The 12,966-nt window shown below is 34.8% G+C and overlaps 1 protein-coding gene across 4 annotated transcripts in view; it reads left to right on the top strand.

Annotated features, from left to right (window-relative positions):
• The window catches only part of TTC29 (tetratricopeptide repeat domain 29), a 266,130-nt gene extending 254,124 nt beyond the window's left edge, over nucleotides 1-12,006 (top strand). For 3 of the 4 annotated variants that reach the window (XM_055276059.2, XM_055276060.2, XM_055276058.1), the window contains 2 exons: nucleotides 11,481-11,547; nucleotides 11,844-12,006. In XM_055276059.2, the coding sequence (XP_055132034.1) occupies nucleotides 11,481-11,547; nucleotides 11,844-11,868 (92 nt within the window). In that variant the 3' untranslated portion in view covers nucleotides 11,869-12,006. The remainder of the gene's footprint in view (nucleotides 1-11,480; nucleotides 11,548-11,843) is intronic. The other variant, XM_055276061.2, reaches the window with a different exon arrangement.
• Nucleotides 12,007-12,966: the final 960 nt, after the last annotated feature.

Below are 12,966 nucleotides of genomic sequence, written 5' to 3'. Positions count from 1 at the left end.
CCAAAAGTGTAGCAACAAAAGCAAAAACAGACAAATGGTATTACATCAAAATTAAAAGTCTCCACACAAATAAAGAAAACAACAGAGTGAAGAGAAAACCTATGGATTGGGAGGAAATGTTTGCAAGCCATACATCCGATAAGGGATTAATAACCAAAATAGAAAAAACTCAAACAACTCTATAGAAAGAAAGCAAATGGTCTAATTTTAAAATGGGCTAGGGACCTGAATAGACATCTCTCTCAAAAAAAAAAAAAAAAAAAGACATAAGTGGCAAACAGACATATGGAAACATTGCTGAACATCATTAATCACTAGTAAACTAAAATCACAATGAGATATCAAACCACACCTGATAGAACGGCTGTTATCAAAAAGATGAAAGATGAATGTTGGCAAGGAGGTGGAGAAAAGGGAAACCTTGTACACTATTGGTGGAACTATAAATTAGTATAACCATTACAGAAATCTGTATGGAGTTTTCTCAAAAAACTAAAAATAAAATTACCATATGATACAGCAATCCTACTTCTGAGTATTTACCCAAATATTTGAAATCAGCATGTCAGATGTCTGCACTCCCATGTTCATTGCAGCACTATTCCTAATAGCCAAGTCATGGAAGTGTCCATAAACCAATGAATGGATAAAGAAAATGTGATAGATAGATAGACAGATGATAGATAGATAGATAGATAGATAGATAGATAGATAGATAGATAGATAGATGATAGATAGATAGCTGATAGATAGATACAGTATATATAGGTATATATGTATATACAATGAAGTATTATTCAGCCTTAAAAAATGAGAAATCCTGTCATTTGCAATATCGTAGATGGAATTGGAGAATAGTATACTAAATGAAATAAGCCAGACATAGAAAGACACATATAAAATGTTCTCACTTATACTGGAATCTAAAATAATCTAACTCAAAGAAGCAGAGAGCAGAAGGATGGTTATCAGAGGATAGGAGTGGTGAGGGAAATGGGAAGATAATGGTGAAAAAGTACAAAGCCTCAATTAGACAGGAAGAATAAGGTTTTTTCTTTAAGATATATTGCACATCGTGGTAAATATAGTCAGTAATAATGTATTGTACATTTCAGAATCTTTAAGACAGTAATTCTCAAATGTTTTCACTATAAAAAAAATGATAAGCATTTGAAGTGTTGGACACACAAACTAGCTTGATTCAACCATTTCACATTGTATTCATAGATCATAACATCACTTTGTACCCCATAAATATATATAATTATAATTTGTCAATGTACAATTAAAAATTAAAACTAAATAATAAAGTGCTGGCTGGGCGCAATGGCTCACACTTGTAATCCCAGCACTTTGGGAGGCTGAGGCGGGCGGATCACCTGAGGTCAGGAGTTCGAGATCAGCCTGGCCAACATGGTGAAACCCCATGTCTACTAAAAATATAAAAATTAGCCAGGCATAATGGCAGGCACCTGTGATCCCAGCTACTCGGGAGGCTGAGACAGAAGAATCACTTAAACTGGGAGGCGGAGATTACAGTGAGCCGAGATTGCGCCACTGTACTTCAGCCTAGGTGACAGAGTGAGACTCCGTCTCAAAATAATAATAATAATAATAATAACAACAATACAAGTGCTGATCACATTCCCTATTACAAAATATGTTCTCAATCCATGGGAAAAAATTTATTTTTACTTATTATCTAAATGTTGCAACTGAACAACAGACAAGCAACTACAACTCCTTTTTCCAACGTGCTATTAATATTTTACTCCTACTCTACATAGTTAAATATAAATCCATAAAGCAACGATTCCTAAACTTTAATGGGTGAACGAATCACCTTGCGATCCTGTTAAAAGGCAGTTGCTGTGTTACTAGGTCTGAAGTGCGGCCTACATTTCTGCATTTCGAACAAGCTCCAGGTAATGTCAATGCTCCTGGTTTGGAGACCACACTTTGAGTAGCAGACATATAGGTCACCTGGAAACTGGTGACTTATTTCAAAATGTATTTCTCACTGTCATTGTTTCAAATAGACCAGTTCATTCTTATGAAAATTTAAGAGGAAGAGTGTCTTAGCTGGGATGTACAAGGTTTTGATTTTTAATTTTGGTGAGGGAATTGTTTGGGTTTTTCAGAGAAGTTATTTCTAGGAACTACTTTGCTGCTGACCAGATATATATTTACTCATCTTATAATACTATATTTGGACTGGATACTGTACATCTACAGCATCTCTTCTTTGGAAATCTCAACATACATTAGAAAACTTAATTTTTACAAAAACATTCATTTTCACATCTCTGGATTATTCATTAAAAATATCATCCCCTGGATGATGGATGTGTTTACAGCGTAGATTTTGAATGGTTTCACAGACATATACTTAGCTCCAAACCCATCAAGTTTTATAAATTAAATATGTACAGCTTTTATTATGTCAATCATACCTCAATAAAGCATTACAAAAAATTATCTCATATAATTCTCTGTTCTAAAGTACAGAGCATATGAAAAGAACATGAATACGGAGCTTGTATATTTTCCAAACTGTTACTCTGAAGTAGCCAGAAAAAGAAAATTCAAACCTACCTATCAGCATTTAGTTTCATTTTATATGTATTACACTGCACATAATTTGGTCAAGAAGATTAAACTTTCAGAGTGATAATGAAATGGTTATTTCTTTGAATTCATTAGCTTATCTTCAAGCCTCAGATCAGGGAAATATATGAGAAGGATAAGTTTTCGAATTAATGTTTAAATTAGAGACAGGCTTTCTTATTTTCAGATTTGAGAGATGTTGATTTTTCAAATCTTATTTTTTTCCTATCGAGAATATTTAAATGAAAAGTGTAAACTAAAACGTAAAAACAAAAATAATGATCAGTGTATATCTTTAACTTTTCACAACCTACCTTCAAGTGACATTGGATCATTTAACACATAGTGTAAGAATTTTTTCCCTTTTATTATTAGTTGACACATTATAATTGTAGATGTTTATAGAACACAGGGTGATATTTTGATACGTGTTTACAATGTGTAATGATCAAATCAGGGTAATTAGCATAGCCATCACCTCAAACATTTATCATTTCTTTGTGTTGTGAACATTCAAAATTCTGTCTTCTAGCTTTTGGAAAATAGTCAATAAATTGTAGTTAACCACATTCACCCTGCAATGCTGCAGAACACCAGACTTCATTCCTCCTATTTAGCTGTAATTTTGTATCCATTAACCAACATCTCCCACCTTCTCCCATCCCCCAACCCTTCCCAGCCTCTAATACCCACTATCCTCTTCTCTACTTCCAAGAGCTGGAATTATTTTAGCTTCTACATGTGAGTGAGAACATGCAGTATTTACCTTTCTGTGCTTGCCTTATTTCACCGAACATAATGTTCGCCGGGCTCATTCCTGTGGCAGCAAATGACAGGATTGCATTCTGTTTTGTAGCTGAATAGTATTGTGTTGTGTATATACACCACATTTTCTTCATCCTTTTGTCTGTTAATGGACACTTAGGTTGATTCCATATCTTAGCTATTGTAGATAGTCCTGCAATACACATGGAGGTGCAGGTATCCCTTTAATGTATTTATTTTATTTCCTTTGTGTAAATGCCCAGCAGTGGGATTGCTGGATTGCATGATAGCTCTAGTTTTATAGTTTTTTGAGAAACCTCCATAATGGCTGTACTAATTTACATTCCCACCAATAGTAACACATAGTATAAGAATCTTATAGGCCAGGCATGGTAGCTCATGCCTGTCATCCCAACACTTTGGGACACCAAGACAGAAGGATTGCTTGAGGCCAGGAGTTCAAGACCAGAGTAGGCAATGAAACGAGATCCCATCTCTACAAGAATTTTTTTTTTTAATTAGCCAGACATGGTGACATACGCCTATAGTCCCAGCTACTTGGGAGGCTGAGGAGGCAGGAGGATTGCTTGAGCCTGTAAGGTCAAGGCTGCAGTAAGCGAGACCCTGTCTCAAAAAAAGAAGAAGTTTACAATTACATCCTTCCATTTCTCCCCTTCTCACCTTTGTACAACGTTATCATGCGTTGTACTTACCTCTGATGCTCTTCATTTCTTTACATAGATCCAGATTGCCATGTGGTATCATTTTTCTTCTGCCTTGAGGACTTGTAGTGCAAATATGCTGCTAATGAATTGCTTCAGCTTTTGTCTGTCTGAAAAGCCTTTATTTTTGCCTTCACTTTTAAAAGATATTTTCAGTGGGTATGGCATTGTACATTTTGTAGGTTTTTTTTTCTTTTTCTTTTCGTACTTTAAGTTTCTTAAGCTTGGGGTCTGTTGAGTTTCTTGGATCTATGGGTTTATAGTCTTCATCAATTTTAGAAAATTTTCAGCCCAATTTCTTCAACTATGTTTCAATTCTTTTTCCATCTCCTTTTTAGAATGCCTGTAAATGTCTATTAGGCTGCTTGAAGCTGTCTTATGGTTTACTGATAATATGTTCATCTTTTTGACTTTCTTTCTTCAATTTGCGGTTTCTACTACTCTGTCTCCAAGTTTATTAATGTTTTATTTTATTTTCCATGTCTCTACTTAACATTTTAAATATCTAAAATACAGTTAGAGTAACTTTGTTTTTGTTCCTAATTCTAATAATTATGTCAGTTCTGGGTCAGTTTTGATTGATTTTTCTCCACATTGTGCCTTTTTGCATGTTTTGCATTCAAACATATTTCTTGTCTTTCAGAAATCGCTGGCTTTTGTTGTCTGATGTCCAGTGTCTTCAAAATCATTGTTTCATATATTTTTTCAGGATTTTTGGGGTAGGGAGGAGTGTTTTAGGAAAAAAGTTAATCTGATTTCTGTTACACTGTCTTGAATAGAAAAAAATTGCAGGATTTATAATGTAGCAACAATCAGAGAAATAAAAAGAACTGTATGAAGACATTAACACACTATTTATCTTAAGAAAGTATTTAGTGTCTGGACAGATTAATAGACCTGAATCAAATATTCTCATTAAAAGTTTAGATGCCCAGAAAAAGAAATTCAGTATCATTCTATGTCAATATGGTATCTTCAATGCTTCATTCAGGCCTAGTTGCATTCCATTTATTCAGAATAATGGTGTGTAAGGTTAAAAAAAAACCCTATAATTTCGAATTGGAATATACTGCTGATCTTTGCATACATTTTAATTGCTTGAATATTAATAAAAGCCCTTGGCAAGGGAATTGATATATACCAGATCCTGTAATATGAAAGAACACATGTCAGTTTTTGACACTTAAGAGAGTCTATCCAAACTTGAAAGTGCCTCCTGCCTTAAAACTTTCCATCTTGATTATTATACTCATCAGATATAGAATTACCACATCAACATTTCTACTTCAAAACACAGAAAAGAAAGATTAACTTTTTGTTTTGTTAACAATAAAATGTAGAAAAATATTACCCCCCAAATCACATATTTTTGATAGAGTGAGATTAACTCTATAATCTTAGGCTTTGATTCATAAATTTTTTACAAAACTGTTAAGATGAGAAAACCATGAATGACAAACCAATATTATAGAATGAGGAGGAGGAGGAGGAGGAGCGGAGGAGGAGGAGGAGGAGGAAAAGGAATAAAGAAACACCCAATTATATGCCAACATTAAATATGTTGACACCCAAACCACACTTCACATGACTAAATGTTTGCTAAAGGAAAACATTTGCATTTTATGGTTATTATATGCTACTTGTTTCCCCTCCCCCACCTCTTAAACACACACACACACACACACACACACACACGAGATCAATTCTCCCACCTTCTCTGCTCTGTGTCCCAGGAGACTGACTTCAGACTGCATCACACAGGCTGACTTGCCAAAGGGAGTCACCGGCAGTTGAGAGGTTAGGAAGGTGGAGAGTTAGAATACGATTCCTCTGTCCCTCACTTCAGCTCCTTTCTGACAACTGTGACACTCTACAACTGCTACTTCTAAATTTAGAATAGGCAGTCCCTTTTCTAAATCTTTGCCCTCACTCAAAGTCTAGTGGCACCATCCTCTTTACCCTGAATTTAGACCCAGAGATGATAATGGCATGGCACCCTCTTTTGCAAGTCCCCAGGTGCCTCAATATCCCTTATTAGCTCCTTAGCCCTGCCCTCATCTCTTAATAGTCCCTTCATTAAAGTCTTTTCAAAATCCCAGTTGCATGTGCCATCTGTTTCTTCCTGACTGATACCCACTCGTCTATTGTGAGTATCAAGTGAGTAGCTAAAGGCAAGCAAGTACAAGAAATATTAGGAAACCTCCACCTGCTGAAAAGTTCAATTGATTAAGAGAACAGTGCTAATGAGGCCAAAATTAGTGTCTGGCTGTGTTCCAGGATCACAGCCTGCATCCCTGACCAGCCGTTTTACAAACCATCAGTTACAAGGTAGACCATGCCAAAGAGCACACATGAGTCTATGCCAATCCATCATCACTCCTGGGAACACAGCTCAAGGACTTAGCTGTTCAACTGAGATAGGGTCAACATCATCTTTTTTCCCAAAGGACAGCTTTCGTAATGTGATTCTAAAGAAAAAATTTGTATGTTATTTTAAATAATAAAGTCATAACTGTCAATATCTTTTTCAAAGATGAGCTCTCATTTCATTCCTTATTTGTGGCTAATTCATAATAAAATAATTTAAAAGTCAAGCTTATCTAAATATGCCTTTTATTGGTAATGGGATTCTGGGTTTATAAAAACCAGATTCTTAGCCCTGAATCAGATATTCTCATTGTAATTAAATGAGTGAACCTATACAACCATCATATTAAGAATAAATAGTTAAATATTTTTATTTATTTATTTATTTATTGGAAGGGATTTTCTCATTATCAAGTGTGATTGACAAGTTTTCAGTTCATATACATATTTCCCCAAAACAGAACTTTGTTCTCTTCAGTACAGTGGCCTTCTAAAATCATATTGTAAGTAGGCCATTGTAGATGTGCTATTATATTAACACTGATATACTGGCTTACTTCCAGGGTAATTTTATATGATTTACATGGTGGGGAAGGGAGACTTCTGTTCCTTTTTCAGAAATCAGTTTCTGAGACTCTTTACTATCAGTGAGAGAGAAGTACTGTTTCTACTAAAATTGAATCTATGACTATCAATAAAATCTGCTGAAATACAAAAACAAAACATCTCATTGTTAATAATAACATAATGTTAAGATCACCCATAAGATAGGAGCATAGTTTATACGCAGTATTTATTCTTAATCAGTTTCGTAAAACATAATCTGAATTTTATTTTTTAACAAAAGCTTTTGAGTCATTATGATAAGGTCAACAGAAAGCACAGTCTTTTAACATTAGGTGATCAACTTTTTGACAATGGCAGGACCAGCATAGCTAATGGCATAATAGCCTGCAGGGTCCAGCTAAATATGATATACGAATGTAATCAACCTCTGTGATGACTATTCAAAAATAATCCCTTTAGCTTTGAACTGCAACATATATTTCAACAAGTCAAAAACCATATGAAGAAATTCTCTGCAGACCACACTGATACAATACAGCCTTCATATCATGCTCTCTGTGTTTGCTGCTTATAGTGAGTTTTAAATTTAAGGTAATGACTACTGTATATTCATGTGAGCATACAACAATACTTTTGATTTGTTGTAGAAAGGTTGAATCCATTACCAGAGGTCTAGTCTATAAACTGTGACACAACCTTTATGAATGAGTTATTTACCCTTTTTTAGAGTAAGGCCACTACAAATGTTTAGCATGCCAAAATTATAAAAATTCATTTACCTTTCCAGTCCCCAGACTACCAGGTAATATCTTCTCCATTTCAATTCATCCTTCTCTACAGATAACATTTTAAAAATCTTGTTTACATATAATACTGTATAATATAAATATTATATTCCATTGTTTTCAAAAAAGGGATGTGATGGTGGATTTATAGCAATTTAGCATTTACTGGCTTATTCTATTGCTTTGTAACATATAGGCTAAGTGGTGGTATAAATGAGATCTTTTTGTTGCCCACTTGAATCTACCATTTCAGAGTCTTTACTATTAGCAACAAAGAAGTGCCAATTTCTACTGAAATGTAGATCGTATAAGCAAATATCACACTTCAACGTGTTGTTGCTTCTGGTCTCCCTTACTAGAGTCGTACTGGTCCCAGTCTTCCAGCTCCCTTGAAGTCCTACAGATCAAACATCTCAAATCACACCTTAAGTCAGACCCATAGTGCAAAACCTAGGTTATAATCCAAATGAGTGTTTTTGTAGTGATGGAACCAAGAGTCAATAGTCCTGTGGTGAGTGAGTACCCATTGTCTAACACTCAGACCCAGAAGAAGTATCCAGTCATGCACTGCATAAGGACATTTCTGTCAACAATATATGCCATACACAATGGTGATACTAAAAGATTATAATGGAGCTGAAAGATTCCTATGCACCAGTGACATTTTAGCCATCGTAACACTGTGGTGCAATGCATTACCTTTACTATGTTTAGCTATAGTAAATACTCATTATAGCGTTACAGATGCCTACAATATTCACTATAGTAACGTGACGAACAGGTTCGTAGCCCAGAAGCAATACGCTGTACCATATAATAGCCTAGCTATGTGGTAGGCTGTGCCATCTAGATTTGTGTAAGTACACTCTATGATGTTTGTACAACAACATCACCTAATGACTCATTTCTTAGAAGGTATTCTTGTCATTAAGTGACACATGACTGTATATTACTTTGCCCATTTCATTGGTGAGAACTTAGTCACATGGCTTTAACTAAATAGTTCTTTACTGATAGGGAAGATCTAATAGAGAGGAAGAGCACTGATGAGTGGGAGGCAGAAGGAAGGACTGAAACCGTGTCTTGTCTAGACAAGAGGGCATGAGATCTAGTGAAGAAGTAGAGGGATAGGCCTTAGACAGTTCGTTGATACTAACAGAAGGGAAGACGAATATACAGAACAGGAGCAGTAGGTGAGTAACTCTTGCCACAAGGCTTGTGGAAGATTTTTGCTATTGTCGTTTATTTCCTTTATGAAGCCAGAAAATAAATCATCAGCTGAGAAAAGTGGAGGGTGGGAGGTTTGAGAAAAATAGATTTAGTCATCTAGGGGAGTGGAAGAATGAGTGGACTAGGAATGTCTCATAGACTGGCCTGGAAGCGTAAGGGTCTACTTAATGTTTGTGGCCATGAATTTAAGATGAGGCATCTCAGGCCAGTTGTATTTTCTCCATCCATATTGAACTATACAGTGCAGGAGAGGAATAGGCAGATAACTGGATTTAACTAGGGCTATACTTTTGCCAAGTAAGCAAACAAAGTGAAAAGAAGAGAAATTTAGACTTTATGCAAGGAAGTAGATAACCATGGAATTTAAATTATATAAGGAAGGAAGAAGAGACAGAAAAATGAGGAAAAACAATGAAAAGGAGGTAGGATTGGAGGTTCCAGTGAAGTAGAAGAATTGCTGGCGTCAGGATACCAGAGGGAGTGATCTGGAAATACAAAAGGAGGCAGTCAAACAGTTAAATGCAGGAAAATGAGCTAGAGGGGGCTCATAGTTACTGATAATGACAAGGTCTAAGTATGACCAGGGGAATTAATGGCTGTGGTAATGTAAAGGACAAGATGTGAAAGAACAAGAGGTCAAGGAATTGAGACTTAGGGTGGAATAATCTTCTACCTTTACATTGAAATTACTAAATTAAGAAAGCAGTAGTACAGTGACAATGAGGCAATGATAACATCAACTGAGAATGATTCCACTTGAAGATAGATCACAATAGTGACAAATGGTTGACTGTATACTCTAATGACACGAGTGTTAGAAAGGGAAAGAGGAAGGGCAAGGGCAATGGTCCTGAAAGAACAAGGAGGAGAGGACACCAACCCATCTTCAGGTCCAGTAGTGAGAAGACCGAGAAAAACAGTAACAAAAACTGGTTTCTGGGCTTATAGTATCTTGAGAGAAGAGACAAATTTCTGTTAGAGCAAGAAAGTAAGAGGAATTTCAGAAAATAGGGTAAGGATATAGGACATTTTGCTGAAATAATGAATCAAATATTCCAAAAGGCAAAGTGGAACTCTTTCAGGAATTTCAGTGGGTAGGAGATGGGGACAGAACAGGAAAGGTAATAAAAAATAGAATGAAGGGACCTGAAAACTGGGGCCTGTCATAAACAGGAATAAACAGTTTCTTATTAGATTAATCCCAGTGAATTGAAATCAAAAGTAAAGGGGCAGATATGAAAGTCAAAGTTAAGTAACAAATTAACATGGCTCTCTCTCTGTATATAGATATACATATAATATATGACAAATGAAGTCATATATACACATATATCTACATATGTAAACTTCCCATATTTGATTTCATTATCATATCATAATAATGAAGTCAAATGTGGAAAGTTTATATATATATGTTTATGTATGTATTTATATATATGTATCATATATGTATATATGCTTTACCTGTGTAAAAGTATATATGTATTATATGTATGTATTTATATATGTATTATATATATTTATATATGTTTATGTACGTATTTATATATGTATTATATATGTATTTATATATGTTTATGTATGTATTTATATATATGTTTATGTATGTATTTATATATATATAAATATATAATATATACACACACATATACATATACATATATATATATATATATATAAACTTACCATATTTGACTTCATTATTTGGGTACTTTATATTGCTCCCTAAATTAATTTTCCTTTTGAGTATTATTTTTAAAAGTCATCTTACCCAACAAAAGGTGGCCTTTTCAGTAGCCATTTTATTATATCACAAGAATTCTGTAGATTAGGAATTCAGGCAGGGCTCGGCTGGACGTTAATTGAAGTCACTAAGTGGTATTCAGCTGACAGATGGGCTGGTGTGAAGGGTCAAAGACAGCTTCACTCACAGGCTGGAGACTTGGCCAAGATGGCTGGAAGGCTGGACTCAGCTGGGACTGTCTGCTAGAACACCTATACATGGCCATTCCAGCATGGCAGTCTCAGGGTATGAGGACTTATGTGGTGACTTGCTTCCTCCAAAAAAAGTATCCTAAGATAACCAGGTAGAGGCTGCATAACCTTTATGGACCTAGCCCCAGAACTCATTTTTGTCACTTCCTCCATATTCAGCTGATCACAAAAGAGTCTTAAGGGTAGCTCAATTTCAAGAAGAAAACTGGATTCTACTTCTTCATGGGGGATTGACAAGATCATGCTGTACAGGAACATGTGGAGTGGGAGAGATTGTTGTGGCCATCTTTGTACAACACAATCTGCCCTGGTGATACATACACCCTTATCTTATAGGTGATAAGGACAGATATCCCTGAAAAGGGATTCTCAGGTTCAAGATAAAAATAACTATAAACCGTGTTCATGATAAACTATTAACTTTGTATATCTTTTTTTTTAGAAGAGTTTAGAGGATCCACAGTGGAAGCTGTGTCTCAAAACTCAGAACGTTTGGAAGAACTCAGTAGGTATGATAAATCAAGTAAAAAGTTTCTATTGAGTACCCACTTTGTGCAATATACTAAGTATAATCTCATTCTCCAAACACAAAAAGAGGAGTTTCATCCAGCACTTGATAACCTTAATACTGAAACACTGTTTTAAAAAAAATCACAGATTTATTTTCAAATGTCACATAAGGTTAAGCATTTTTAATTTTGAAGCCACATCTGAAAATTACAGAAAACAAATTATTTTTCAAAACAAATGTTCTTTGCTTTCTAGCCCAGTATAGAAGTTAAATTTATAATTTATTTTATTTCAGATTTCCAGGTGATCAAAAAAAATGAAACTTAAAGCAGCTTTTCACTTAACATCAAAGCAAGAAGAAATCCATCATGTCACCTTAGACTTCAATATTTGTAATAGGAGCATGTTACAGATAATATAGAGTTATAATAAAACTGACTATGACTCTTTTCATTGGATTTTGCATTGCAGTGTATTACTATAAATTTAATCCAAAACATCTAAATCCATGAAAATAAAATATATTCCAATTCTTAGAAATATCAGCAATCATCCATGAAATAAACGATTTCCTCTTATCCACTATTCCACAAGAAATAGTGATACCATGAAACCAAAATAAGAAAATATTTTCTAATGAGAAAATAATTACAAGCTTAAGAAAATCTTTCATGCTGAATTCATGTAGGAAAATATTTATTAAAATTCTAGGGAAGCTTTTCAACATAGATAAAAGGAGTATAAGCAATTAAGACTACCATACTGATAAGCCTTGTTTGAAACAGTTTGCTTTACCTGTGTAAAAGTATATTTTATGATACTTTTAGCTGATAGCACATAATAAAACTTATCCATGTCAACTTAAAAAGTTTAACTAAGTCCTTCAATCTTACAAGCCTTACCTAATGTGTCTTGCAAATGAAAGAACACAGCTGAGATGGTTACATGTATAATTTCAGGAGATTTGAAGATCTGGGGGAATTTATGAATTAAGTACATTATCAACAATAAAGACTTTTATTCCCATTTAATCTTGGTCAGTATACAGTTTAAATCTGGTTTCTCAAAAGAAGAGTCCAAATAGCCAAAGCAATCCTAAGCAAAAAGGACAAAGCCAGAGGCATAATATTACCCAACTTCAAACTATATTATATTATAAGGCCATAGCAACCAAAACAGCATGGTACTGGTAAAAACAGACACATAGACTAATGGAACAGAATAGAGAACCCAGCCACACACCTACAGCCAACTGGTCTTTGACAAAGTCAACAATAATAAGCAGTGGGGAAAGGACGTCCTACTCAATGGGCTGAGACAACTGGCTGGCCATATGCAAAAGAATGAAACTGGACCCCCTACCTTTTACCACATACAAAAAGTAACTCAAGTTGGATTAAAGATTTAAATGTAAAACC

Source organism: Symphalangus syndactylus, chromosome 4, assembly GCF_028878055.3.
Source record: "Symphalangus syndactylus isolate Jambi chromosome 4, NHGRI_mSymSyn1-v2.1_pri, whole genome shotgun sequence".
Classification (NCBI taxonomy): Eukaryota; Metazoa; Chordata; class Mammalia; order Primates; family Hylobatidae; genus Symphalangus; species Symphalangus syndactylus.
The sequence above is the reverse complement of the archived record's forward strand: the minus strand, read 5'-3'. Positions and strand labels throughout refer to the sequence as shown.